This window comes from Zonotrichia leucophrys, chromosome 5, assembly GCF_028769735.1.
Source record: "Zonotrichia leucophrys gambelii isolate GWCS_2022_RI chromosome 5, RI_Zleu_2.0, whole genome shotgun sequence".
NCBI lineage: Eukaryota > Metazoa > Chordata > Aves > Passeriformes > Passerellidae > Zonotrichia > Zonotrichia leucophrys.
In genome coordinates, this window is record NC_088175.1 from 44,471,728 (window position 1) to 44,496,499 (window position 24,772).

Consider the following 24,772-nt stretch of genomic DNA (forward strand, 5'->3'; position numbering starts at 1 on the left):
GAAAAAATTAAGTTGTTTCATTATAATTTTTTTCCAGGGGCTTCTCTTAGGAAATACATTAGCAGTAGTAAAACCAAACAACAGTCCTTGCCACAGAGAGCTCTCAGTCAAATCTTATAATAAGAGAGAACAGGTGAAAATCTGATTGGTGTGGAAAAGTGGGCACCGCTGACATTGACGTTACATATTGATATAAGGAGCAGCAGTCACTGTGTGCCACCTGCCCAGCCATACATAAGGTGGTGTAAATTATACCTTGCCCATAAATAAGTGTTTAAAAAAAGCTTAAGGAACCAGAGACGTGTAACTTGCAATGTTTGAGATTCTGCCTTCCTAGTGCTCATGATTATATTAATAGTGTGAGGGCAAATGCAGGAGGAGAGTTCAGGCAGGTTGGCAGCCTGGAGATTAGAGAAGTGTTTACTTGACAAAAAAGATTGTACAGTTCTCTAAATGCAGTAAGTCTTGTGAGTAACATCAAGATAAAAACCACAGTGAGATAATTTTCATATGCAGTAAAAACAGAGAAAATGGAACCAGAGAGTAAGAGGTTGAGCTGGATTTAATGTCTGTAAACACAAATTAGGTGGACCAAACTTTTACCATATGGAGAACCTGGCATCAAACTTCTGCCTTTGACTTCATAGTAACAGGCAATATTAGACCTCATCACAATCTGCAGCTTCCTTATGAGGGAAGAGGAGGAGCAGACATTGATCTCTTCTGTCTGGTGACCAGTGACAGGAGCCAAGGGAATGGCCTGAAGTTGTGTCAGGGGAGGTTCAGGCTGGGTATCAGGAAAGGTTCTTCACCCTGAGGGTGCTTGGGCACTGGAACAGCTCCCCAGGGCAGAGCTCACAGCACAGCCTGGCAGAGTTCAAAAAGGTTTTGGACAATGCTCTCAGGCACAGGATGTGACTGCCGGGCTGTCCTGTGCAGGGCCAGGAGCTGGGCTCCATGGTCTGAGTCCCTTCCTGCTCTGAAGATGCTGTGAATATAATGATTTTTTCAATATAGTATGTCATGTAGCATTCAAAGAAGAATGTTTCCTGCATGTCCTGTTTGTTCGAATAAATACATCTGAGATTATGAACCAGAACTTATAATTGAATAACCTTTCGTTCTGAGAACATGGAATTTTCTACTGGTCCTAAATATGACAAGAGCCCAACAAAACATCTAAACAACTAAGTCTGCGTTAGATTCTTCTGCATTTGGGTAAAGAGTATATAATAAACCAACATTAATCTACAATTTCAAAATAGCTGCGTAGAATTTCATGCATGCTTAAATTTTCTGGGGAGTTATGCAGCTAAAATTCACCTCATAAATTTAAGCTCCTTGTAACTCTAGAGTCTGGATTAAATCAACAAAAGCAAGAAGACTAAATGTTTAATACAGAAATTGTGTAAATTATCTTTTTTACATTCAATATAACTTTTAGTGAAGCTTGTGGCATAACTGAGCTCCATGGACTGGTTCTTGTTTGTACTGAAGAAAAGAAAGAATGTTATGGAGCACAGTTGTAATTTAAAATAGCTTGATATAGGTAGTGTGAACTTGACTGTAGTTTCCCTTCTGTGTAGCTGTGAAGATTTAATAGCACTGAATAAGTTTTTCCCTTTTGTATAGCAGATTATTAAGTATTATTAAATCTCTCCAATGTTTACAAATGACTCAAATTTTCTCCACTCTGATATTTATTGTATTACCATGTTATATATTTTGGGAAGATGTTTATGGAGTTTAATTTTTTGCTTCTTTGGGGACAAAAATTGTTTTCTGCTCTGGAACTGTGTCAAGTAGTGCAGAGAAGGGTGGCAATGCTTGCTCTAAGCAAAGAGGGGACCTTACAGAAATCTGTCAGGGAATATTTATACATGGGGGTGTTAAGGTTTGCTCTGTTGGGAGGGCAAAAGGAGGTTATTCTGTTTTGCTGCACCAGGACAGGGTGCAACATGCACTTAATTATCATTAGTGCTTTTATTTGCTGAAGTCCAGTATGCTGGAACAATTTCATGTTCACTCCGTCTTTAACTTGAAGTGATCAGTAAACTCTTCAAATTGGTGTTGTTTCCAAACCTGGCTACTAAATCTAATTTATAGAAGTCTGTGTATAACCACAGGTTTAAACAGGTTTCAAATCTTTAATTTTGCACTATGTCTGCATAATTGGTGAAAGCTTTCTTCAGCTGCCCACCAAAACATAAAACATGTTAAATTGAAACCAATTTTTGTTTCTATGTAGAAAAGTATAATTTTCTTATGTGAATAAGCAATAGTTTTTCCTGAAGAAGAATTCTAATTAATCCAGTTCACTTAGAGGATGATCCTCCATGAATGTGAAAATATCCAATAACTTGTTATGTTCTTACTGGTCAACCTGAGGTTTTGGTGTCTATTAATTGCTTATTATTCAAGCTGTGCTCAGAAGACATGGGTATTACACAATTGGTTACAGTGGGGTTTTTTTGCTTTTTTTCCCCCCTAGAATACTCAGTAAATGTGCTACAAACAACATTTCTTTTCAAAATCTTTGTTAGGAGGAAGAAAAAGTAGTCAGGATGCCAACTTCACAGGTGTGAGACCAAGAATACAACTTTAAAAATGTCATTGATTTCTTGGTTGTTCAGCTTGAGGTGCTTAGGCCCTGATTCTTTTCCAGGGGACCTAACTTTGTGCAGCAGTTTATATATAGTTATATATATTATAGCCTCAATCTTTACATTTACTTTACATTGACACAGCTGCAGCTGTGAATGTTCAGCAGTTCCTCAAATAAAGCCCCAAGTTTTTTTAAATTGAGCTCCCAGAAAATGCAACTGCGACCCATCATTTCTCCTTTTGCAGTTCTCTCCCTCATTCATTTGGTTTCTTTGAACTTTTGCAATGACACACAGCCAATGACTGCATGGGCAGCAGCCTCATTTGCTCTGCAGTTCCACTTTCTGCTTTCATCTGGGATTATCCCACATGCTGAATATAGCAAGAATAGCATACAAAAATTGTGTACATTTAAAAAAGTATTTAAAGAATACATCATAATGTACACAGGGGCTGAATGAGGATTTCCTGGGGAACATTAATTCTAAGATTTCCATATCTTTCCATTACTTGACTTTAAAAAATTAATAATGTTCTTTTATAGGAATAAAAATGATGGTTAATTTTCTCCTCTATGTATATAGGGAAATGAAAATGCGAGAATATTATTCTTGAAGATATTAGTGCCTTCTTTTCTAAAATCTTTCCACAGCTATTATTCCAGAAATATATATCCTTGGCAGTACTAGGTTAATGCTTGAACTCTATGATCTTAGAGATCTTTTCCAGCGTAAATGATTCTTTAAGTCTATTGCAGGAACTGGTGCTTGTGAGATTTGTAAACCTTTTAAAGCTCTGTTTGTTGGCATTAGCTCAGGAAATTCTTGCTTGATCTGTATTTATGCTTAAATAGGATATAATAATTTGTTTAAGTCAAAATTTTAGTAGCAAAAAAGGGGCTACAGAACTGATTTTGTCAGTATATTTTAGTGTCCTGGAAAAGATTGCATCATGTGCCATAGAGACCTTCAGAAATGGCAAATAGAGAGGAGATTCTAGCTATTGTTTTCGTTCCTCTGCATCCCTGTTTGAAGTAATTTCAAATCAAGAGCATATTATTTTGCTTGCTTTGTATTATACTTTTGCATACAAAAATGCTTAAGGATTTCTCATGAAAAATTCTTTTTGTTATACAATTGTTTTAATTTCAGAATATTTTATGTACGAGCTGAGTTAAGATTTTTATGCACAATATTAAGAAGTCTTCAAATAATTAAACAGATGTTTATTACTGCATTATTAGGGTAATGAGTAGAACATAATTTGGGGGAACAAAATAGAGGTCTTTTGAATCATTCAGGTTTTGTTCATAAGTCATCTGGTGTCACAAATTTTGCAAGGAACATTAATCAGTTTAATAGAAACTGATTTTCCTTGCTTTTCAGGAAGTCCCCTCACTCCCATTCCCTCAATACTCTGAAACTAACCTGGTGTGAAGGAGCCTCCACACTTTTGCTTTTTTGTACTACCTTTTGTTTAAGATGTTTTTAGTCTTCAAAACTTTGCCTACTATTTTCCCATTAATTTTATAGGACTTCTACCCTGTTAAAGGTACAATACTTAGTTGGCATTGCACTTGATAGGAGAAAGAACAATAACATAAAAGTATATCTGTGCTACCAGAGAATTTCTTGAGTTGAGATGGGATCCTCAGCCTGCTTCAGCTTGGTGCAGGAAGAATTGTGCAAAGTTGAGAGAAAAGAAAATCTGCCCCTCTGTCCTTAATAGAGTGTCTGAGTTTAGTACAAAGCTGGACACAGGCTGGCATTCCATTTGCAACTTCTTGAGCTGCTAGGGAAATTAATTTTTGAAAGAGAGATGCCCCATGTCCAAAAAGCATATGGTACACGATTTTTTCCAGAGCAGTTTAACAAAGAAACATTTAGGTATTGCACTCTTAATATTTAGTTGAGTAATAAGGAGAAGAATGTCACTTCAATTCAGAAGTGTTTGAGAAGAGTGGATGCCAAAGATGAGAGTGAATTGTTTAGGGTTATACAAGGGCTATAACAAGGTACAGAGGTATGAGATTATGAGAAAGAATAATGAGGTTAAACATTGGGATAAATTTCAATTTTATTGCAGACTAAGTAGGCTGTGATGGAGATATGCTGGTGAGTTTTAGCAAAGATATTGGCTCAGTCTGTTCTTTTCCACTGGGGGGGGGGGGAAGAGAGAAAATCTAGAGCTGTTCAAAAAAGAAAGATGTGAGGATGTGGAGGCAAAGAAAATAACAAAATTTGAGATCTGCTTCCATTAGCATGACTTTCTCCTTTCAAAAAATAACAAATATTGCAAGTCCTATCAATTTCATTGCTTTGCTAGGATGCACATAGCAAGAGAATGATATTTTATTTTCCTTTCTCCTTTTTCATATCAGTTTATATAGTCTTTTTAGCAGGGATTGCAAGCACATGGTTCTCCCCTGTTCCTGTCAATCCCTGTTGATTAAAGCCTAAAGTGAATTTCTCTTGCCAATATTATATGTTCACTTGGAAAGTAAATAGAGGTGCAGATACATAGAGAATAGGTGAATACATGTAATATGCTGTATGCTATCATTGTGATGCAAATAAGGGAATAACTTCAGTGAATACAGCCAATCTAACAGTAAAATATAGCTTATCATGGACTGGAGATTTTAAGTGGAGGAATGAAATGTACATGTAATTTTAATAGACTTAAAAGATATTTCTCTTGTACTAATATGCCAAAACATTGCATCCAAGCAATTACACCGACACTTGAGAAAGCTTCTTTTGACATACGGAGTGTATTGTCTAGTGCAGTGTTCATGAAATTAACATTTTCCTGAAGTAATCATATACAATTAAGTGACCAAATAGTTCTGAGGCAATACAACTGTATTCCACAGGAACTAAATATATTTCTTCACACTGATCCTGCATGTTTTAGTTGAGCAGTCATTAGCATGTTTATAATGGTTCTAATTTAGCACAACATTTTCTGAATTTCATCCTTGAGTCATTTACAAATTGTTCATATTGAGTAAACAAAGGAAACAGATTGCATTTTATACTTAGTAATTTATCTGAAAGAAGAGGGGAGGGTTAATTGTCTGAAAGTTTTGCTCTGTTTGGGGAAGTGATTCTAGTCTTGCCTTGCTTGGCACACAATGCCTTTTTCCCTCTGTTCTAGGGGGAAAAAGAAAAAAAAAAAGAATGGAGGAGTGAGTAAAATGAAAAATTAGGAGCAGGACAAGATTTGCCACTCCCAAAGGGGAGTGTGGAGCAGAACTGGAGCTGGCACGAGATTATCTAAAACAGTTGGTGCATTCCTTAATGATCAAGTGCTTGAGAAGTCCAGCTCTCTCTCACAGAGCATCTGTGTTGATGTTTATATCAGTGCCCTGCTGTATGGGAAAAGCATGCTTTCTCTTGTTGCTTTTCTAAAAATAGCATGGCATATAGCATTGTAAGAGTTATTTTAAGAGAACAAAAACATTTGCAAGGTTAAAGGTCCTGCTTTTTAATAAATAAATAAAAATAAAGGTCAGGACTGTATCTAGGGCTGTTCTTTCCCTGAAATTCAAACTTCTTTTTTATCTGGAGCTTCGCACTGAGCAGAATTCTTTGCACTAGAGAATTCCTGATGAAACAAACCATTTTAGGCAGAATTGGGAGAAATTCAGACTCTACAGTTTTTCCCACTAGCTGCATCATAAAAAGCAGGTCTGGAAATCACCCCCAGCTAAATTCCAGTGTTTCTGTTTAGAATGTCTGTTGTTTCGTGCAAGATCTAGACCATTCAAGTAGTGCAAATGAATTCAGAGGAAAACCAGAACATTTTAATGCCTAATTATTTTTAGTGATCTTGGAGAGTTTTAATTAAAAGTTAAGAGACCTCTCCAAGCTCTTACATTTCTAATTTTATCATATTGTGGAAATCTTGTCACTATGAAAAAATGTGCAGCAATTGGCAGATCTGCCTGGTTCCCTGTCCTAAACAAAATGATGTGTTTGGTAGGCAGATCTCAGTTGCATTTCCATCATTGCTCTTGCAAGAAAACATCCACTGTGAGCTGACTGGCTTTTGCATGTAATTGTATTTAGGGAGTGTTCTTTGCCTTATTTTGTTTTTGTTTGGTTGGGTTTTGTTTGGTTTGGGTTTTTTTTCATTTTTTTTCTCCCTTTTTTTTTAACTTCCTATAGGAAAGAGTCAATATGAGAGGAGGGAGTGAGTGACTGGCCAGGATTATTTGTTTTCTTAACCGCCCAAGCAAGATATAGAATTTAGGAAAGATTTTATTTGCAGTTTGCAATAAAAAAAGCAAAAGGAATTAGCATCTTTTCCTGTTCTAAATGTCATATTGCTCATTTTGGTGATGTGATTGTATTTTTTGCTTTTCAAGAGCTTGAATTTGGAGAGCTCATTAAATTGAGAAATTCTTGAGAAGTTGGCCAAAGAGATCACTTCGCTGGCTAACAATGTGTCAAAATGCCTTATATTTTAATTTTCTGTTAGACCATGGCAATTAATTATGGTACAAGAATGGCACAGAAATTGAGAGGGATGAGATGAGATTCCCCTGACCTGCTGCTCCACTGACAGCAAGATTGAAGCCAAGCTGCTTATGAGCAAGAGGCAGTGGCAGTGTATTGCAAATATGGATGTTAAGCCTTCAGGCTGATTTTTGATTAGTTTTGTATTGTTGCTGTGTCCTTTTCTTTTATTTAAAGTTTATTGAGATAGAAAAGGATAATTTGTGTTTGAAAGAAGAAAAAAAGGACCTATGGCAACAACAACAAAAAAAAATCTATTTTAGTAATGTTACACGAATGTTACATCTTTGGATTAAAGCAGAATAGATATACCATCCAGCAGTTAAGTTTTAATAGTCATGGTTAAACAGCATTTTATTTTTCAAGCAGTGAATGAAAACATGAAGTCTTTAATTCAATTTTGAATTGTTAGAAGATTATAAAATGATGTTCTTTCAAAGTGAATTAAATTAACCTTTTGCTTTTCTCTTTGATATGAAATGCTAGAGTTTGCATATAATATTAAAATACATACCATGAAGCATGAAAATTAGGAAATATTTTTATGATTTCATTCTATACTAGGTGGTTCTTTACCTCAAGGAAGTCTGATTGGCAGTGAACTCACAAAAGACACATAAGCAAGCTGTTGCCATGTACTCAGAGAGGGATCTGTTAACTAAAGATCCCAACCCAGATATATTAAAGCTCATCACAGATTTTAAAAAACATACTCAGTTTTCTGAATATTTCACCATTTTAATGACTGGATCTAATAATAGCAACAAAGGAGCTGCTTTTTCGTTTAATTGTAAGTAACAAAGATTGACTAGAGTAAATCTAAATTCTGCTTGACTATTATTCAGAAATGTTTCATTTAGCTTTTTCAACTCAGAAGAGGATTTAGTACTCTGTGAAGAATATTGAAACAAATCTTCCTCTTTTAGATCTCTGATGTATTTTGTTATTATTTGAGGTGCTATGTCCTTAGTTTCACCCACTTGAAAAAAACACTTTTGCACTTGAAGCATGGGCTGAGATGTGCAAAGGTGCAAGAAGAAGCAGGCCACAAATGATAGTTACTGTAATGTTAATTTGCAGCTTAGTTGCTTTTTTGGGGGAAAAGCAGCTCTTCTGTAGAAGGAATCAAGTGCAATAGGCCTAGTATGCACACAAATGTCTGTCACAAGGAGTTCATAATCTTATTTAACATTCTTTCAAAGAAAAAACCCCACACAATACTTATTCTCAAACAAATATTTCATAGATGCTGACAGGCTAATTCCACTTGTGCTATTTTTCTTATACAGACTTGAATGAGGCATGTGAACTCATTTGACAAAGTCTGGTCCAATGGACACCTTTTCTCCCATGGAGCTGAAGGCAAATAAAATGTAATGAAAGTAGCTTGGGGAACATAGAACACTAGAGATGAAGGAACTGGCAAATTGATATTTAGTCCCAAACTCTGCTCAAATGTAATATTATTATGTTTAACAATATCTACTAAATTATAATAGGATATAATACATACTTAGTCCTGAAATAGAGAAAAAGTTGCCTTTAGTTCTGTAGGATCATTCTTCTAAAATAAAGAAAATAACTTTATCCTCCTCCTCCCACTGCGGATCTGATCATGTTTTAGAGCAATTTCTCTTGCAGCATGCCTGATTTCTCTGCTAAATCCTCTCCCTTGTCTTCCCCAGTGCCTCTTTGCTTGAGATGTAACAATTCAGATGCACGTAGAAATATGTCACCTATACCTCTATACCTTTGATTGAATTATATTTCCGTATTGTTTATGAACTTGCTGTGCATTTGCAATCATTATTAATAAATCAATGTGCTTTTGTCTTCTGTCACAAAGTAATGTGAGGATTCAAAAAGAATTGTATGCAAAGCAAGTCATGTTTTAGAACTCATATCATTAATAATTATCTGTTTGCAGTATTGTTACAACATGTTTTGTGGGAAGCTTATTATAAGAGAAATAACAAGGCACTGCACAGTAGAAAGAATAAGACAGTTGATCACTGGTATAGGTGTTATAAATATGCCAGTCTGTACTATAGTGTTTTATTAAGTCTCAAAAAGTCAAAGCTGATTTGAAATAATAATGTCTGACAGTCAGTGCTTTGAAGTTTTGCTGCTGCACTCTCACATTTAGGTTTTCTTTTATGTATGACTTTACCATAAAAAAACAAAAACTCACACATGGCATGAACGTCTTTTTTTTTTTTTTTTTTAATCTGTATTTCAAAGAAAGTAATAGGCGGCTACTTTGGTGAATTAAAAGGGGGAAAAATAAATAAGGAACAACCCCCCAAAATCAATGAGGATAGGGGCAGGCCACTGCCAGGTCATACAGTATTCATGTATGGTTGGGGTGAGGAACTTGTTGAAGAATGCAAAAGTGAAATTAAAAGGGAAAAAACCCAGAGATGAAAAGGGGGGGAGAATAAGGATGAGACAAGAGGCAAAAGCTAGCCCTGATTCAAACAAGATGACTTTCATTCAGTCAGAAGAACTTGAGAGCTTGGCTGTGATAGCTAACATGCTGGCTCTTCATCATCGGCCGTGCAACAAAGAGCTGGATTCCATCCATTCCATGACTGATTGATTACCCAACGGACAAATGTTAATTCTTTTCATCGATGCTTTGTCATTGTGAAGAGATCCTTTTCATCTAACACCTAGGGTTTTCTTCCCTCAGCTTTTCGTCCCCCCCTGATTATATATATCTTTTAACATCCTCTTCTCATTCACCTTTGCAAAACTGTCATGTCTAACAAGATTCTCACAGTACTTTAAACTCCTTTAGTTTACAATTAAAATTGCTAACTAAGTATGTAACAAACCGTGATATTAAATAATACTCAAAGATTTAATTTAGTCATCATAATTATACTTAACCTGTTTGCTGTCCTTGAAGGAATTTTTTTTCCTAGTTCACAGGGGAAGAATATAAAGGAAGAGAAGCTGTGTGTTTTTTAATAGAATCAATTGCTCCAGTGCAACTTCACGAGTTTGATCTTACATGTGCCAGTAGAAAATATGCTACTGCGCAGCATAAGCCTGACTGTGGTTTATAAAGTCAGTGAGAAGAGCTAAAAATGTATAAATGCTAATTTCTTTCATTGCTTCTTTTATAATTGTCTTCAGCAAGAATACCCCTGAATTTTGAAAATGTCGGGATGCACAAGGCTTTGGAATGGTGCTGAAGCAGTGCAGGGAGAGTGATGCAGTGCAGATGTGAATTCGGGCTCCTTCCTTCACTGCTCAGTGCTGGATTCCAAGTCGATGTTTTGTTTCTATAATGAATCAAATCAGAAAATGAATCAATATGGATGAAGACATTTTACTGATGTCAGAAGATATCTCTGTAGATTTTATATGTCTGTAAAAATTACTTTTCAGTACAGAAAGGAGAAAAATCCCTTTCTGCTTCGCAGACCTTTTCAAAATGTGTGTTTGTGAGCACGGAATGCAGAACTTGAAGGGAGTCACGCCTTTCAAGTATAAGCCTTTATATTCAGTTTTGGGTCTAATGTGGAGAACCTCCAGAGGGCTTTAACCCCATATCATTATTTTAAAATTGAAAAATTATGCAGAAGAAATATGGTAATTGAAAATTTACAGGATTTTCACTGCACTACTTTTACAGTAGTGTAAAAAATTTTATTAAAAGGCTCATTGTGTAATCATTTTTGTAATCCTCTCAATAGCAAAATACAGTAGCTATAAATTGTGTGGTCAGATCCAGGACACAGAATTTGAATGAGATAGGGGTGTTAAAAGAACTCTTTCTTAAGGAATTTTAGTCATTTGAAGAGAAAAATTCTAACCAGCAATATGATTATATCAAAAAGGCACACAAATAGACCTGTTTTCCAATCCAGCTCTTTCCTAGTCTGTCTTTAGAAATACATTTTTTGTCCTTACATAATATAAGAACACTACAGATAAGCTTGGGTGTTCTTAGGAACAGTGAGAGAAAAAATAAAACAAGTGCTTTTGAGGAAAGTGTTTTATAAATTTCAGTAATATGCTAGTTCTTTCTTTTTTTTTCCTTTTTCATTGAAATATTTTTTTCTTTGTGTGAATTGAGGAAACGTCTTAGTTAAAAGCAGTAGAATACGTAACTTAGAGAAAACATAAAAATAAAATTCTAAAGCTTTTTTTTCAGGGATGAGGGGTCTGAAATTTTGGCAGGGGAGAAACACAGAAACCTCTTTTTAACTAATCATGATATCACAAAAAAGGACAAATTATAATGTTCTATTGATAATTGATGGTTATTTCTTGATTCTCCTATTATCAGGCCAGAACTCATAAAAGTAATAAGTGCCTGTTATTGTTAAAAGTAAATTGTTATTATATAACTAGTATTTTAACACTGCCTATTGCAACTTACAGCTCCTTAATTTTGTGTCTTTCATAGAAAGATATAATTAGTAAATAAATTAGCTTTTCTGCTGAAATATTACTTCAAAAATATTTATGAGCTGTGTTGTCTTTCCATGGAGGCTTGCATGGTAAAAATGTGTTGCAATTAAAACCTGATCTTTGATTTCTTGGTAGTTACAGTTTTCTTTGCTTTCAATCGGTTTTTGTTTTGTTTGGGGGTTTTGTTTGTTTGTTTATGTCAAATGAGTTATATTTATGAATTTTTAGGCTGAAATAACTTGTACCCTAACATATGATTGGCCATAGGACTATTTCCTTCCTTAGACTTCTCCCTAAATCTTTAGCTCCTCCTTTTGTGACCTCTTTGAATGTCTCTCCTCCCTCTGAGTATTTTTGGAATCGTCTGAAGAGGAACAAACTGTTACCTGTTGCAATGATATGATCTGTGTTGCCATTCTTAAATCTGGGCAATTTGCTTTTGCTTTCACATGTGTGAGTGCTTCTGCTGGGACTACTGAAATGACAATTTCAGCTGTGATTTGACCTTAATCGGTCAGTAATTTAGTGGAAGACTGAATTCTGCTTTCTCATGCAACTCATGGTTAATTCGTGACTGGAGTAGGACCGGTACAAAAATAATTAAAATTTGGAATATTATTAGCTACTTAGAAAGCATTGTGCAAATTGGCCTTCTCAAACAAGTGGCCCCTTGCTATGAGAGTTTCTAGGAAGAGAAGTTGCATGGCTTTTCCCCAAGGAACTCTGTGCTCAGCACTGCCCAGGGTGATGCGTGGTCTTACAAGGAAGGCCCTTTGCTACAATTTGTTTTTGGAAGAGTATTACGAGTAAGTTTTGATATTTTGCAAACTGGCTGGCCCTAAGGGTTTCCAAGGAGTTTAGCACAGACATTGTTGGTCAGTCTGCCTGCAGGTGAAAGCAACCACACAAAGTTTAATAGAGATTTTATTGTTACTAACTGTGAAGGACAAATGAGTGTTGATTTGTTTTTGACGTTTTCTTGATAATTGTTTAGAAATCTGAATTGTCTTTCTTAAAAGTCATAAAAACCCACATCACATCAACAGAATCATAGAATGACCTGGGTTGGAAGGGACCTTAAAGATCAATTTATTTCAACCCTTTGCCATGGGCAGGAGGGACACCTTGCACTATCCCAGAGCTCAGAGCTCCATCCAACCTGGCCTTGGACACTGCCAGGGATGGGGCATCCACAGCTGCTCTGGGCAACCTGTGCCAGGACCTCACCACCCTCACAGGAAACAATTTTCTCCTAATATCCACTCTAAACCTACTCTCTTTCAGTTTGAAGCCATTCCCCCTTGAGCTGTCACTATATTCTCTTGATAATAGTCTCTCTCCATCTTTCCTGTAGGCTCCCTTCATAAGAATTTCTATCTTAAAAATGACCTTATCTAGGTATCTGCAAGGTTATCTATAATTCAGACATCAGAGCCAATTAGTTTAATTTAGGGAATGAAAAAAACCTTTAGAATTTATTGGAGTCTGTTATGCTCAGTATAAAATTTTGTAGTGGGATTAGGGTCTGATCATAGGGAGCTTACTAGGGCCAATCTTTTACTTTCTCCAAAGTGTAATGACTTCAGTGACAGTTTTGCCTCCAGAAGGCCTCCCAGGCTGGGGCAAAGCCTTGAAATGCATTCTGAAGTTGATATGATGAAATCCTATCTTCTAATCATTGCATGTTGTTTATAGCTTACTGAGAAAATTTCTGATACTGTGAACATCGAATATGTAGAGTGCTTTCATGAATTCCATGGAGACATTATATGAATAACTTTTGCATTGACATGGGTATAAAAATGGGTTTCAGATGTCACTGTGTGCCAAATTTCCAAAAAAAGCTACTAAATCTTCATGTATAATTTCGAGTGTACAATCATTCTCAAATGAAAAAGACAGAATTCGTATATACATTGGCAATCTATGCATGTAAATTGGCAGTTAGCATGCATAAATCCTCAACGAAGTTTTTCTTTCAATTAGACCCTTGTTAAATCCATAGTAACTCCATTAACCCCAGGGGAATTACTTTGGATTTAAAATGCAGTTAAATAAGAACTGAGTGTGGCTGCAAGTTCTTTTTCTTTCTAAGCTATGGTTCGACTGGTACTGGGAGATGAAGGTGGTACTGGTACTTAAAATGAAGGTGGCACCTGTTTTTCTGTAAGAATATGTTTCCTAATTTTATTCTTTTTTCTTTTTTTATTTTTTTTAATAGATTCATCCTGTATGGAAAAGCTACTTTCTAAAGACTGGAAGGAGAAGATGGAAAAATTAAACACAAGTGATCTCCTTGGAGAAATTAAAGGTATTTCACTAGATCAAATTTTAAGTGTTTGCATATATTTTAAGAAAGGGATTGAGGATTTTTTGAAATTTCAGAAAAAATAATAGAAATAGCTAATAGAAATAGCTGTCATGACTAGAGGGTGCCATTCTTTCCAGGCAACTCACCCTGGTTTTTAATGTTTATCTTAGAAATGACTGATGAGTGTGCAAAAAAAATGGAGTATGTCACAATCAGTTGTAGGCAGTATCAGGGATGTTCTCACAAAACACCAGGTTAGTTACATTAGTTCACTGACATCAGCCATATATCTCTGAGCAGAGGAAGAGGAAGAAATGCAGAGTTACCAGTACTTGGTACTGCTTCTTCCCAGTTGCACAAACTGTGTGTAGAAATAACCTTCAGATTATAAAGGGTGGTAATTGTGCCATTGCTATTCCAAATCTTTGATTTAAAAAAAAATAAATAAAAGGGTTTCTATTAATCCCCTTATGCAGAGAAAGAGCAAGTCTGGAGACAATTTGGGACTCACTGAAATCAGTGCAAATTTTTTTATATATGTAGGCAGTAATTTCCAGTACTCTCATTATTTCTTGAGCCAGCATCCTAGGAAAAGTGAAATTCTCTTGGCAATTAAGTACTAGGTAGAAAACTCGAAGTGTTTTTCTCCACCCATCAATTCTTCCATGCATTTTCCTGGTGAGAAGAAATTCAGTGTTATTGATTAAGCAACAAATTTAACGTGTGCTTTTTTTGTGCTGTGAGAAGGGGTCATAAGGCATGTTTGTGGAGTACACAAAATACCTAAGATTTATTTATCTTCATTTGTAAAATTTTCTTAAACTGCAACTGCAAAGGTGTGGAAACAAAGAGTCATGTTCATTATATTAGTAACTCTTTTCTTTAAAATTCTTTAATGTAAAAAAATATATATATTCTATTTGATGAAAATTGAAGCTTAGGGATTTAAATTTCCACTGGGGAAATTCAGGATAGTTCAATTTTTTTTTTTTTTATTATACAAGTAGATGAAAGATTGGCTCTTTTTAATAAGTAAGTTATAATTGGTTCCTTCAGGACCAAAAATCTGTTGGATTCTCCTGATTTTTCTGGTAGAATTATGACAATGCATATATGTTAGGCAGGTAAGAAATCCCATAGTAATATCAGTGACAGAAACATAGCATACAATTTTGCAGGAATGTGCTAAAATTGACTGCATCAAATCCCCAAAAAATTATGTCTTGAAATCACAATCTATTTAAAGCCATATTGTCTCTTAATAGTGTGGAAAACATTGAATGCTAGTTGAATTATTATTGTCTATTAATTGCAAAATATAGCTGCTTAGTCCTTAAATAGAAACTACTTGAATGCTATTAGCGAATCAAATTTAAAAGAGGTGGCATCTCTAACAATGCAGAATAATGTTCTTTATTCTTTTATATGGCACAAAATGCTTTCTAATGACATCTCATTTGTTGAAAAAGAAAGGTTTGTTTTTCTGGATTTCTGTTGTTCCTCCTATTTTCTTAGCATATATGTTCTCTGCAGAGTGAGTGGGTAGAGTTCTTGCCTCTCATCCTTTTCCCATCTCCCTACAAAGCACTCTCACTCAGATTTGGAAGAATTCCCAACTACCTTTTCCAGGGGAATAGCCTATTAGGTGTGTAAAAAAGGTCATCTGATTAGGCTCAGCAGATTTATGTGTTGCCAGTCCCTCAGTCAGTTTCCACAGCCCATTTCCTGAGTAACCTGTCCTTAAGTTGTCATAATATCTGCAATATTCATCCATGCTGCTCGTTGGCTTCCAGCAAGATGCAAAGCTGAATCTTCGCTACTGCAGCTGCATTTAATTTTTTTAAAAATAGAACCAACATGGAAGACAAAAAATGGTTGCTGTTATGTTGTGGTTTACACTTCAAACTTCTTGACAAAGACATTAATATTGTTTTATAGAAGAAAACTAGGTGCAGGGTTACATAGCTGGAGTAGGAGCCGGTCTGAAGTTGGAATCCTTTCCTTTGGGCTCCCAAACCCATGGCCTAACCACTGTCTGCAGGCTGGTTACCTCTGAGCCAATTAAACCACTATTAACCAAATAGTCTGCTATTAACTCCTATCAGCATTTGTGTACCTTAAATCACCTCAGAAAGGAAAAAAAATTCCACAAGCAAATAACAATCTAGCCACATGGCATCTTGAAAACCTGATTACATGAAGGAAACAAAGCAAAGTAGGGAAGCATACTTTAAAATAAATCCTTTCATTGTTCAAGGTGGTAGAATCCACAATCATGAAGTTCATTTTCATGGCGATGATTGAATTTCCAGCAAGGTAACTGGCAGGGTACTCTGGGATCTGAAAGAACGGCATTTGAAAATCTATTGTCTTTGGGAGGTCAAATATATTTTTCCTCCATTTCCGTTAGATTCTAAATAATTTTATTGAATTGATTTTGTGCGGAATTTCTGCTCATATTACTGAGAGTCTGACTTAGAGACATGAAGTGATGCAGTAAAATAAATAAATGAGTTCATTAACGAAAAAAAAGTTGAGTATAAGAAAGGAAGGTGTGGTCCTGTGAGGAGCTGCTCTTTGCACTGAGTGTTACTGGGAGCTGTTTATTTTAGAGAGAAGGCGTTGTTCTCACTAAGGATAACCTGAGCACATATTCTTCCTCTGTGTCTGCACAACCACAGCCCTCCCCCTTCAGTGAAAGACTAGCATCTTGGTTGTGGGAAGGCAGTTCACTAAGAATCAGTGCCAGAAAAAAGGATGAAAGCAGGAAAAAAAAATGTACCACTGACACAAACTGTTTCTATTCATGTTTGGGAAGCACACAGACAAGGAGAAAAGATAATTGGCTGAGAGAAACAAATAAAAACGGTATTTTCTTGCTTTACCTTCTATATTTAGAACACAATAGTGTTAATCAAGATATAATTATAAACTATATCTATTAATTCAGACAATAGAGGCCAATACAAAAGTAACAAACAGTGAATAATTCTTTTTTTCTCGGTGTGGGATTGTTCCTGTTCACAATTACTCTTGCATAGTGTGCCTCACTTGTAAAATTGCTTTTTCTGAGTTTCTTTATTAGGATTTCAGTTATTGATAATGGTCCAGATTCTTCCTTGAATTCCAGCCAAACAAGCCATTGACTTCAGGGAGGTTGCATGAAACTGAGGAGAATCTGGCAGAATGCTTTCTAGCCAAATTCCAGTGGTTAAATAAGTCTGCTTGTTCATTTGATATGTTTATAAATGAAACACATAGGTCAAGTTTTCAAAGGTCTCTGAAGCAGTTGACCTGAGTTAAATGCCTTCCTCACCTGGAAGAAAAAACCCCAGAGCTGTCTGTGCAAATAATTTGATTGTATGCTATTTGCCAGGGAGTGCATGCAAATAGATTTATTTAAGGTATACAAGCAATTTGTTAGGCTTACATCTGGCTTTTGCAGTATTTGGTTTCTTTTGTATAAAAATTAGGATCAGGAAATACTTTTCATTCTAATTGTTGTTATTACATATTTGAATAAACAAAGCGAGGCAGGGCTCTTTTCTTTATTTCCAGATATTTGGGTGCACAGAGCTCTGTCCTCACCCTCCCTCACTGCATGAATTTCTGTTGCTTGGTTATCTAGTTTTTCTTCAGCAGCCACAGCTAGGCAGAGTAGCATCATTTATCACTATACAGAGTCTGTTTTAAGTTTTCTGTTTCTGTTCCAAATATAAATCTCTGGAATAGCACGGTCTTGCATGCATCAGGCAGTTGTCCTACTGAAATAGCCCTCAATGGTCTTTCTCAGCATGCAGAGGCTTTGAAGATCAAATAAGAAAGGTCAGTCTTTAAGTAACTTAAGCAATGATGTTATCGTGGAAGGGTCAGAATTGGTCCAGCAGCCTCGGAGCAGAGTGACTCCTGGGTCAGCAGCTCCTGTGCTGCAGGTTAGTCCTGTGCCTTCCATTGGTGCTGTTTACAGCTGGAACTCTCTATATTTATAGGCATTGTGACTTGAATGTCACATGCTGTCTTTGTACAGTAGGCTCTATTTTGGGGAGGTGAGTGATTGATGTCCATGGCTTTATCCAACACAGAAGGCTGTTTCTATTATGCTTCCCGTGCTTGTCCCATCTCCTTCATATGTTTGCTGCTTTAGTAATAAGAGTCTAAACCCCCTGTTCTGTGTGACATGTGAACATTTAATGGCCTCAAAATATTTGGGTAGGTGGGAGGCAGGATTCCTGCTTCCTTGGGAAAGTTGAATTTAGTGTAATGAAGCAACTTCACCCACTTGATAGTCCTCTAATAAGATATCCACAAACAATTTTGGAAAGGATGTTTGTCCCTGGTATGGGAATAGGAGAGACACAAGGAGATTTTTTCTGGGAGCATTTTTTGTCTGTATTAATGACTGGAAGAGGACGGTAAAGCACAACTGTTTGAATCCAGTAATTTAACACACTCCATTTCTGGAATAGTCTTGGAAAGAGTTGTGCATGAATGAATCCTTGAGAAAGTTGTGGTTTTTACAGTGAATTAATTTTTTAAAAAACATGCATGATTTACAAAACATTTTAAAATGTTATTTTTGCTTCTATTTTAAAAAAATTGTCTTCACAGATAAGCTTTCAGGTGTTTCTTGCTGTGCTATATCAAATGTGAAGTCCATTTAGAGGAAAATAAATCTGTTTTCCTCCTTTAGCCCTGATCAACACCGTAGTCTGAATTTGTAGTAATTATTTTTCAGTATAATTGCTAAAAATTCTTTCTCATGAAGTTGAAGGGTATATAACAGTCTGCCTCATAAATATGTATAAATAAATATATATAAGCCTTATATCACAGAGGCACTCAGAGGTTTTTAATTATGTCACTTTGTATGGCTATAGACATTTCAAAGCTCTCCTTTGTGCTCTCTGTTATAAACATATTTTATTTCTTTTGAAGTCTGTGTGATATACATACTAGCAATTAAAAACCCAGCTCAGGCTTTGAGACACAAGGTCTTCTTAATTAAAACTCAAACAAAAGCTACAAGCAGAAGCCCCACTATATGATTAAGGTCTAAAGTGTTATGATACATTAGAATCATTGTTAACTGCTAGGATTTAAAAAATCAATACACAGGAAAAAGAATCAACTGGTTCCAATTAGCGAAACCAATGAAAACATTCAACAAAACAGCACAGCCCAGAACCCCAACACCCAAATCCTCAAGAAATTGCTCCTGATTAGGAATATACCACAGGCCATAAAGGTTTCTCATAATGAATTTATTGCCATGATATGATGAAGTGATACGTTCAGCTTTGTGTGGCAGCTCTCCAGATCAGAGCAGTGCTTTTGTTGTGCCATTGCTCCAGTCAGCCACCAGCACTTTGTGTAACATGGTACAAGGACTGTGCTTCCTGGTCTAACCTGACCTTATAAATTGAGACATTTGAATGTCTGAATATTTCATAAGCACTTTCAACAGTTAATGTTTGCACGCCCTTTAGTCAAATTTGCTTGAAGAAGGTAATGAATTCCAAAAAGGAAAATATTTTGTTAAAATTACCAAGCCCCGTCATATCTGTTTGTTATGGTCAAGATACCAGCACAATTAAACTAATCACCAGTATGAAAGGCATTCAACTACATTTTCTTACATCTTCTTGACTTATTTTTTAATATTAAATAAATTTCTTCAGATTATGGATTTAAGCAGACATACCCCCAGTTGTACAGACAGAGCTCTGTGGAAGAGATTGGACTGCTCACTGCACATAGTGCTAGTGTTTAAATTATGTCCGTATAAGTCTTGGCAGGATTGAAGCTGTGTTTGTCACATTAAAAAAAAGCCAAACATTTTTGTTGCTCTAGTCTTTTGGTGAGATGGTTGTATTTCAGTGCCACCTCTCACAATCATGTCTACTCTTAATGTTGAAAGTTAATGACTATTACCATTTCTAGTTCTTAAAACTCCAGAACTATAAATTACACTGTAATCAACCTTTCACATAAATCAAGTTTCCCATATTGTTGAATATATTTTATAAAAAGCATCAAGCAGGATGCATGGCCTTTAGTTCCAGGCACACAATGATTTTTTTACTTACCACAATCACAGAAATCTATATGTTTTTTACCTTATCAGTGTATATTTCTAAGCTTAACTATTCAGAGGTCAGTGTATGAACTCTGCACTATACTGAAATAAATTTGACAGCCCAATTATATTCTGAGTTTTGTGAAATATGTCCCAAATAATGTAAGAAATAGTATCAACAGTTCGTGGGAAAAAGCAACAAGATGGATAATGATGCTAATAATAAGGAACTGAAACAGCAATACATTTCTTTTGGACCTTAGTACCTTCTCCTCTGAAAGTGGCTGTCCCTGGCAAATTCTTTTGACTCTGGTCCTAGCTTAGTTGCCAATAAAGTTTCTTACCTTTAGCAAAATAAAACCCCTACTGAAGACAAATACACAACCTCTTATGGAAAAGTAAGTGTATATGTAGGAGTTTGCATGGCTGAAACAAAAGTGGAAGCTCCATTTCTTATATTTCATCACGCTTCAGTGCTTTTGACTTTTCGTTGCTTATTGTTAAAAAGTCAAATTCGAACAAATTGATGAATGTCAGCATTTATCTAGAAAAATACATGTAGGCACAATATGGAAAGGACTGAAATTTTCTGGTCAATGTGGATGTTGTGGAAACCTCCAGATGTACTTTTATCAGCCTTTTGTGATTGGTGTTTCATGTTCAGGGAACTTTCAGTGCCATTTAAAGAACACAATGTCCTGCAGCATTCTGTCCCTGGACACTGTGCAACCTGTGGAAGGGTGTAAGGAAAGGGCAAATATACACTAATATTTCCTCAGCATACTCTTCCAATATCCCACAAAATATGATTAATGGGTTGCTTGATTCAGAGGTGGTAATTCAGGTTTAATGACCCTTGATAGAATTACCATCTATGAACATGTCCAACCACTTTTGAACCCTTTAACAGACAGCTGCAGAGTCTGTGGGGATCAGCTCAGCAGTTAGCAATATGGTGTATATTTGCACCCAGTACCTTGCAGGTGTCCCTAGATCTTAGAATGGACATTCTCAGAATGAACTGTTCTCTCCTCATCTCCTCTTTTACACTACACTCTGTCACTTTTCCAGCTTGAAAAGTAAAAATATATTTATTTACTCTTTATATGAAAGCTGTTTCTGCTCTCTCCTCAGCCTTCTCTTCTGCAGCTAATTTGGAAAGAGACCCCTTGCATAAAATATAACTTTCTGAGCAATATCAAACTTTGGCACTGAATAATGAGGACCTCTGTGGCATTCCTTTTCACTTTCAGTTTTAAACTTCATTTCTGAACAGAAAGTTGTGTCTTGAAGGGGCATCTTGATGTGTGGCTATTGTGTGGTAATGAGGATGTCCTGATGATATCAGATTCTGGTTTTTTTCTTAAGAGATAGATATGTAAAAATACTTTACTGGGAACTTAACAAATTGAGGCAAGTCAGAAATGTCATCTGTAAGACTCAAGGCACATGGCATTAGTATTGAGGAAAAATGAAGCAGGAGCACATTTAGTAACTGCCCTGCAACTGATAATAGCAAGAACATAATGTGCAACCTGACACAGCCACTGACTAAAAAGTCAAAGCTCAATGAGGAATAGAAGAAATATAAGAAGGGTTGTCCTTGTCCCCTCTAAACAAGTTGACCTTTCAGAGGAGGTTAATTATCAGTGTTTTTTTCAAGATATCTTGATTTGTTTAACTGTGTCACCTCACTTAGGATCTGACCAATGACATCTGACAGTTTTCTGCCAAAGGGCAAATCTAGCCACACTGGGCTCATTTTCCTTGTTTTCACCTCCTTCTGCCAACATTAAAGTGATTTCAGGCTAATCATGATCCCCTTGCTCCAGTCAGGTCATTCACAATGCTGTCCCCTTACTTGGTGAGTGAATTGATATCAATTCACTATGTCCCTTTTGTTCCTCCCTCAAATATTTATGGTGGATTAAAGTAAATAATTTATCTATTTTCCATCCCAATGAATTTTTTTGTTGCTTTGTTTTGGCATGATTTGCCAATACAGAAAATTTTCAAAACCATGATAAAGATGAAGTCCCATCAATCAATTAATACCAATATATGAATTAAAAAAAAAATAGAAAGATGTATTGAAATAACTTCCAGAGAAATTTGTCTGAACTGAGGAAACACAAATCTAGGAAGGATGTAGCCTGCCCTGATCCTATGAATTCATTGTACGTGTTACTCTCTGTGATGATAATATTAATGGCTTTATAGCCAGGCAACTTGATCAAAACTGGATCTTTGTCATTAGCTCTCAGTGAAACCATGTTATTATGAACATACCTTTCTTATCCTTTTTTCTTTAAATTGCTGTTAGTTTAACCCACATATCCTAATATTTACCTCAGTCTGTATTGATATATTTTAACAAAGTTTCTTACTAGACATATTGTCATGAATGTTCTTGAAGAGTTATCCAAGATTAAGCTGAGACCTGTTCTTAAGCTGCTTAAAATTTGTTGCCCCATAGATAGCAGTAATGAGAGGCTAACACACTCATGTTGGGAGTGAATCTTCGAGTCTATTAAGATTTGTTTGAACAGGTTTCCATCACAACAGGTGCACAATTACTTTATGAGTAAAATATTATCAGCCTTCCAAATTAGCCGGGGCAAAATGCAAGTTGTCTGATTAAATAATCAAACTCAATACTTAAAATGCACTTGATTTCCACAGGAATTTTAAGATGCTAAGTCCCAGTCTATCAGTGAAACTGTGATTGTTTGCAGCATGCAAGTAGCAGCTTGTAGAGTATCCTGTTTGGTATGTTTTACATAATTCACCCTACATTATACAACACAAAACCACTAAAAAAGCGTATAATAACGGGTTTTACTTCTAGTAAAACAATTTTAATCTTCCAATGAAGGTATTATACTGTGCATTAAAATCAGAAAAAGAAGTAGGCTCTAATGGAAAATAGTTTGAAAGTGTTCTGCATTCAATTAGGAGGCACATCGGTTTGGAAATACAAAACCCAATGTTCTTTTAAAATAATTTAGTTTATGAAGAGGGAGGAACTAGAGAAAAATCCTGTGAGTCTGAATTGCAGCTTGCAGTGTGGAGATCACATGTGTCACCCGTTACTGAGTAGCTTAGTAAGCACAGTAACTCAGAGACCCAAGAAATGAGTAAAGTCTGAAACAGTAGGTTCACCACGAAGGGGAAACTTAGCAGTGCAGCTATCAGGCACAGATTATACACAGGTAACTGTTTGTTTTCATATCTGAATCTGTTTGTCAATCAAGGAATGCCGTGAATCAGGAGATGGGATCTCAAATACAAAACCACAAAGTCAGAGACAGCATCTGGAGGAGCTCCAAGCCACAAAAATTAGGGAAGAAACACAGAGGAACAAAAACTGTAAATGCTTGCATGGATTCTGCCTCTATATACATTGAATTTAAATAATTGTGTTGATACATCAGTAATAATAATTGCTGATAAAAATTATAGTCCTTATTTTGGGCAGCAATATGTTTTACTAAATGTGAAATTAAAGGCAATTTGTATTAATTAGGGATAATATGAAAGTATGTAAGCAGTTGACATTTCCGACATTTTTAAACACACTACTATGTGTGAAGATAGATCTTTTGCATTTGTTTTGGCTTGGAAATACTGTGGATTGATATATGCCCCCAAAGTATTCTGTTGACAGAAGATCCCAGTTCTAACCCCTGAGATCAGAGAATTATTTATAATTCACTGTAGTTTGAAATTTAATTATGGGATTTGATCTTTGATGTGACTGTTTAGTAGACAATTGTAGTTCTCCCTGAAAGCTGGAATACACCCTCAGTACAGATACTAAACCAAGATCTTCTAATTGCAGGTGGTACACTCAGGCTGCAAGATTTAAGAAGTTGCTGTAGTGTATACAGATATTTCATGTACGCTTACACAAATAACTTGTTCTAAATGTGGGGAAATTTACAGACATCAAATCTCAATTGGTAACCTCAAAAGAACAGATTTATTAAGGAAGGTCAAGAAAATGAAATGGGCATAGCTGTTCTGTGGTTTAGTTTTTCCAGATTCCTTAGGAATTGTAGAGTGCCTGTTGGCTTCTTAATTGAATTTTACCTTCAGCCCCTACTGCTGGTGCCAGGACATATGTGCTGGGAAGCTGCAAGAGTCACAGGATGACTGTGGATATTTTTTTTAAAGGCTGCAGAAAATAGAGGTTTTCTACTTCAGGATGTATTTAATTAACCCTCCTATCTGGTTTTTTTTTGGTTTTTGGTTTTTTTTTTTTTTTTTTTTTTTGGTGTTTTTTGTTGTTGTTGCTTTCTTCGCCTCCCAGGGGTTATACAGTGTAATTTTGTGCCTCTCAGACTTCAGCCAAAGACAGGGTGCCCACTTCTGAAGGATAAAGGTTTTCCTAGAAAGAATTACTTAATCCTATCAGGTTAAGTCTGCCACTTTTCAAGATAGCAGTGATAGACAAAGACATTTTGTGTCTCTGCATACTCTCAGAAAACATATCCCACCATCAGACAGATATCAACACTTGGTGCTAAAAGTGGCACACAGTGAAAATTCTTCCTCTGCTGACCTGGAAAAACCATAGTCAGTCTCTCCACATAGCTAAAGTTCAGTTAACATAATGGCTAGGTGAGGTTCTTCTCCCACTTTGCCTCTTCCTGTCCTCTTCCTTGTGTATTGTACTCAAAACCACTGAGAAAAACTCTTTTCTGAACCATAGTTGCAGCTACTGAAAAGTGCTCTGGTGATCAGCAGCAAATAACCCATGACAGAATATAGGTGTTAATTGCTCATTAGCCGAATCTGACATTAAAAGTTCACATTATGATGTCTATGTCT

General features: G+C 35.9%; 1 protein-coding gene across 6 annotated transcripts in view; it reads left to right on the top strand.

The window, feature by feature from the left end:
• Positions 1 to 24,772, top strand: part of SOX6 (SRY-box transcription factor 6) — a 364,152-nt gene that overhangs the window by 179,580 nt on the left and 159,800 nt on the right. For all 6 annotated transcript variants that reach the window (XM_064714999.1, XM_064715000.1, XM_064714996.1 and 3 more), the window contains one exon: positions 13,774 to 13,863. In XM_064714999.1, coding sequence (XP_064571069.1) covers positions 13,774 to 13,863 — 90 coding nt within the window. The remainder of the gene's footprint in view (positions 1 to 13,773; positions 13,864 to 24,772) is intronic.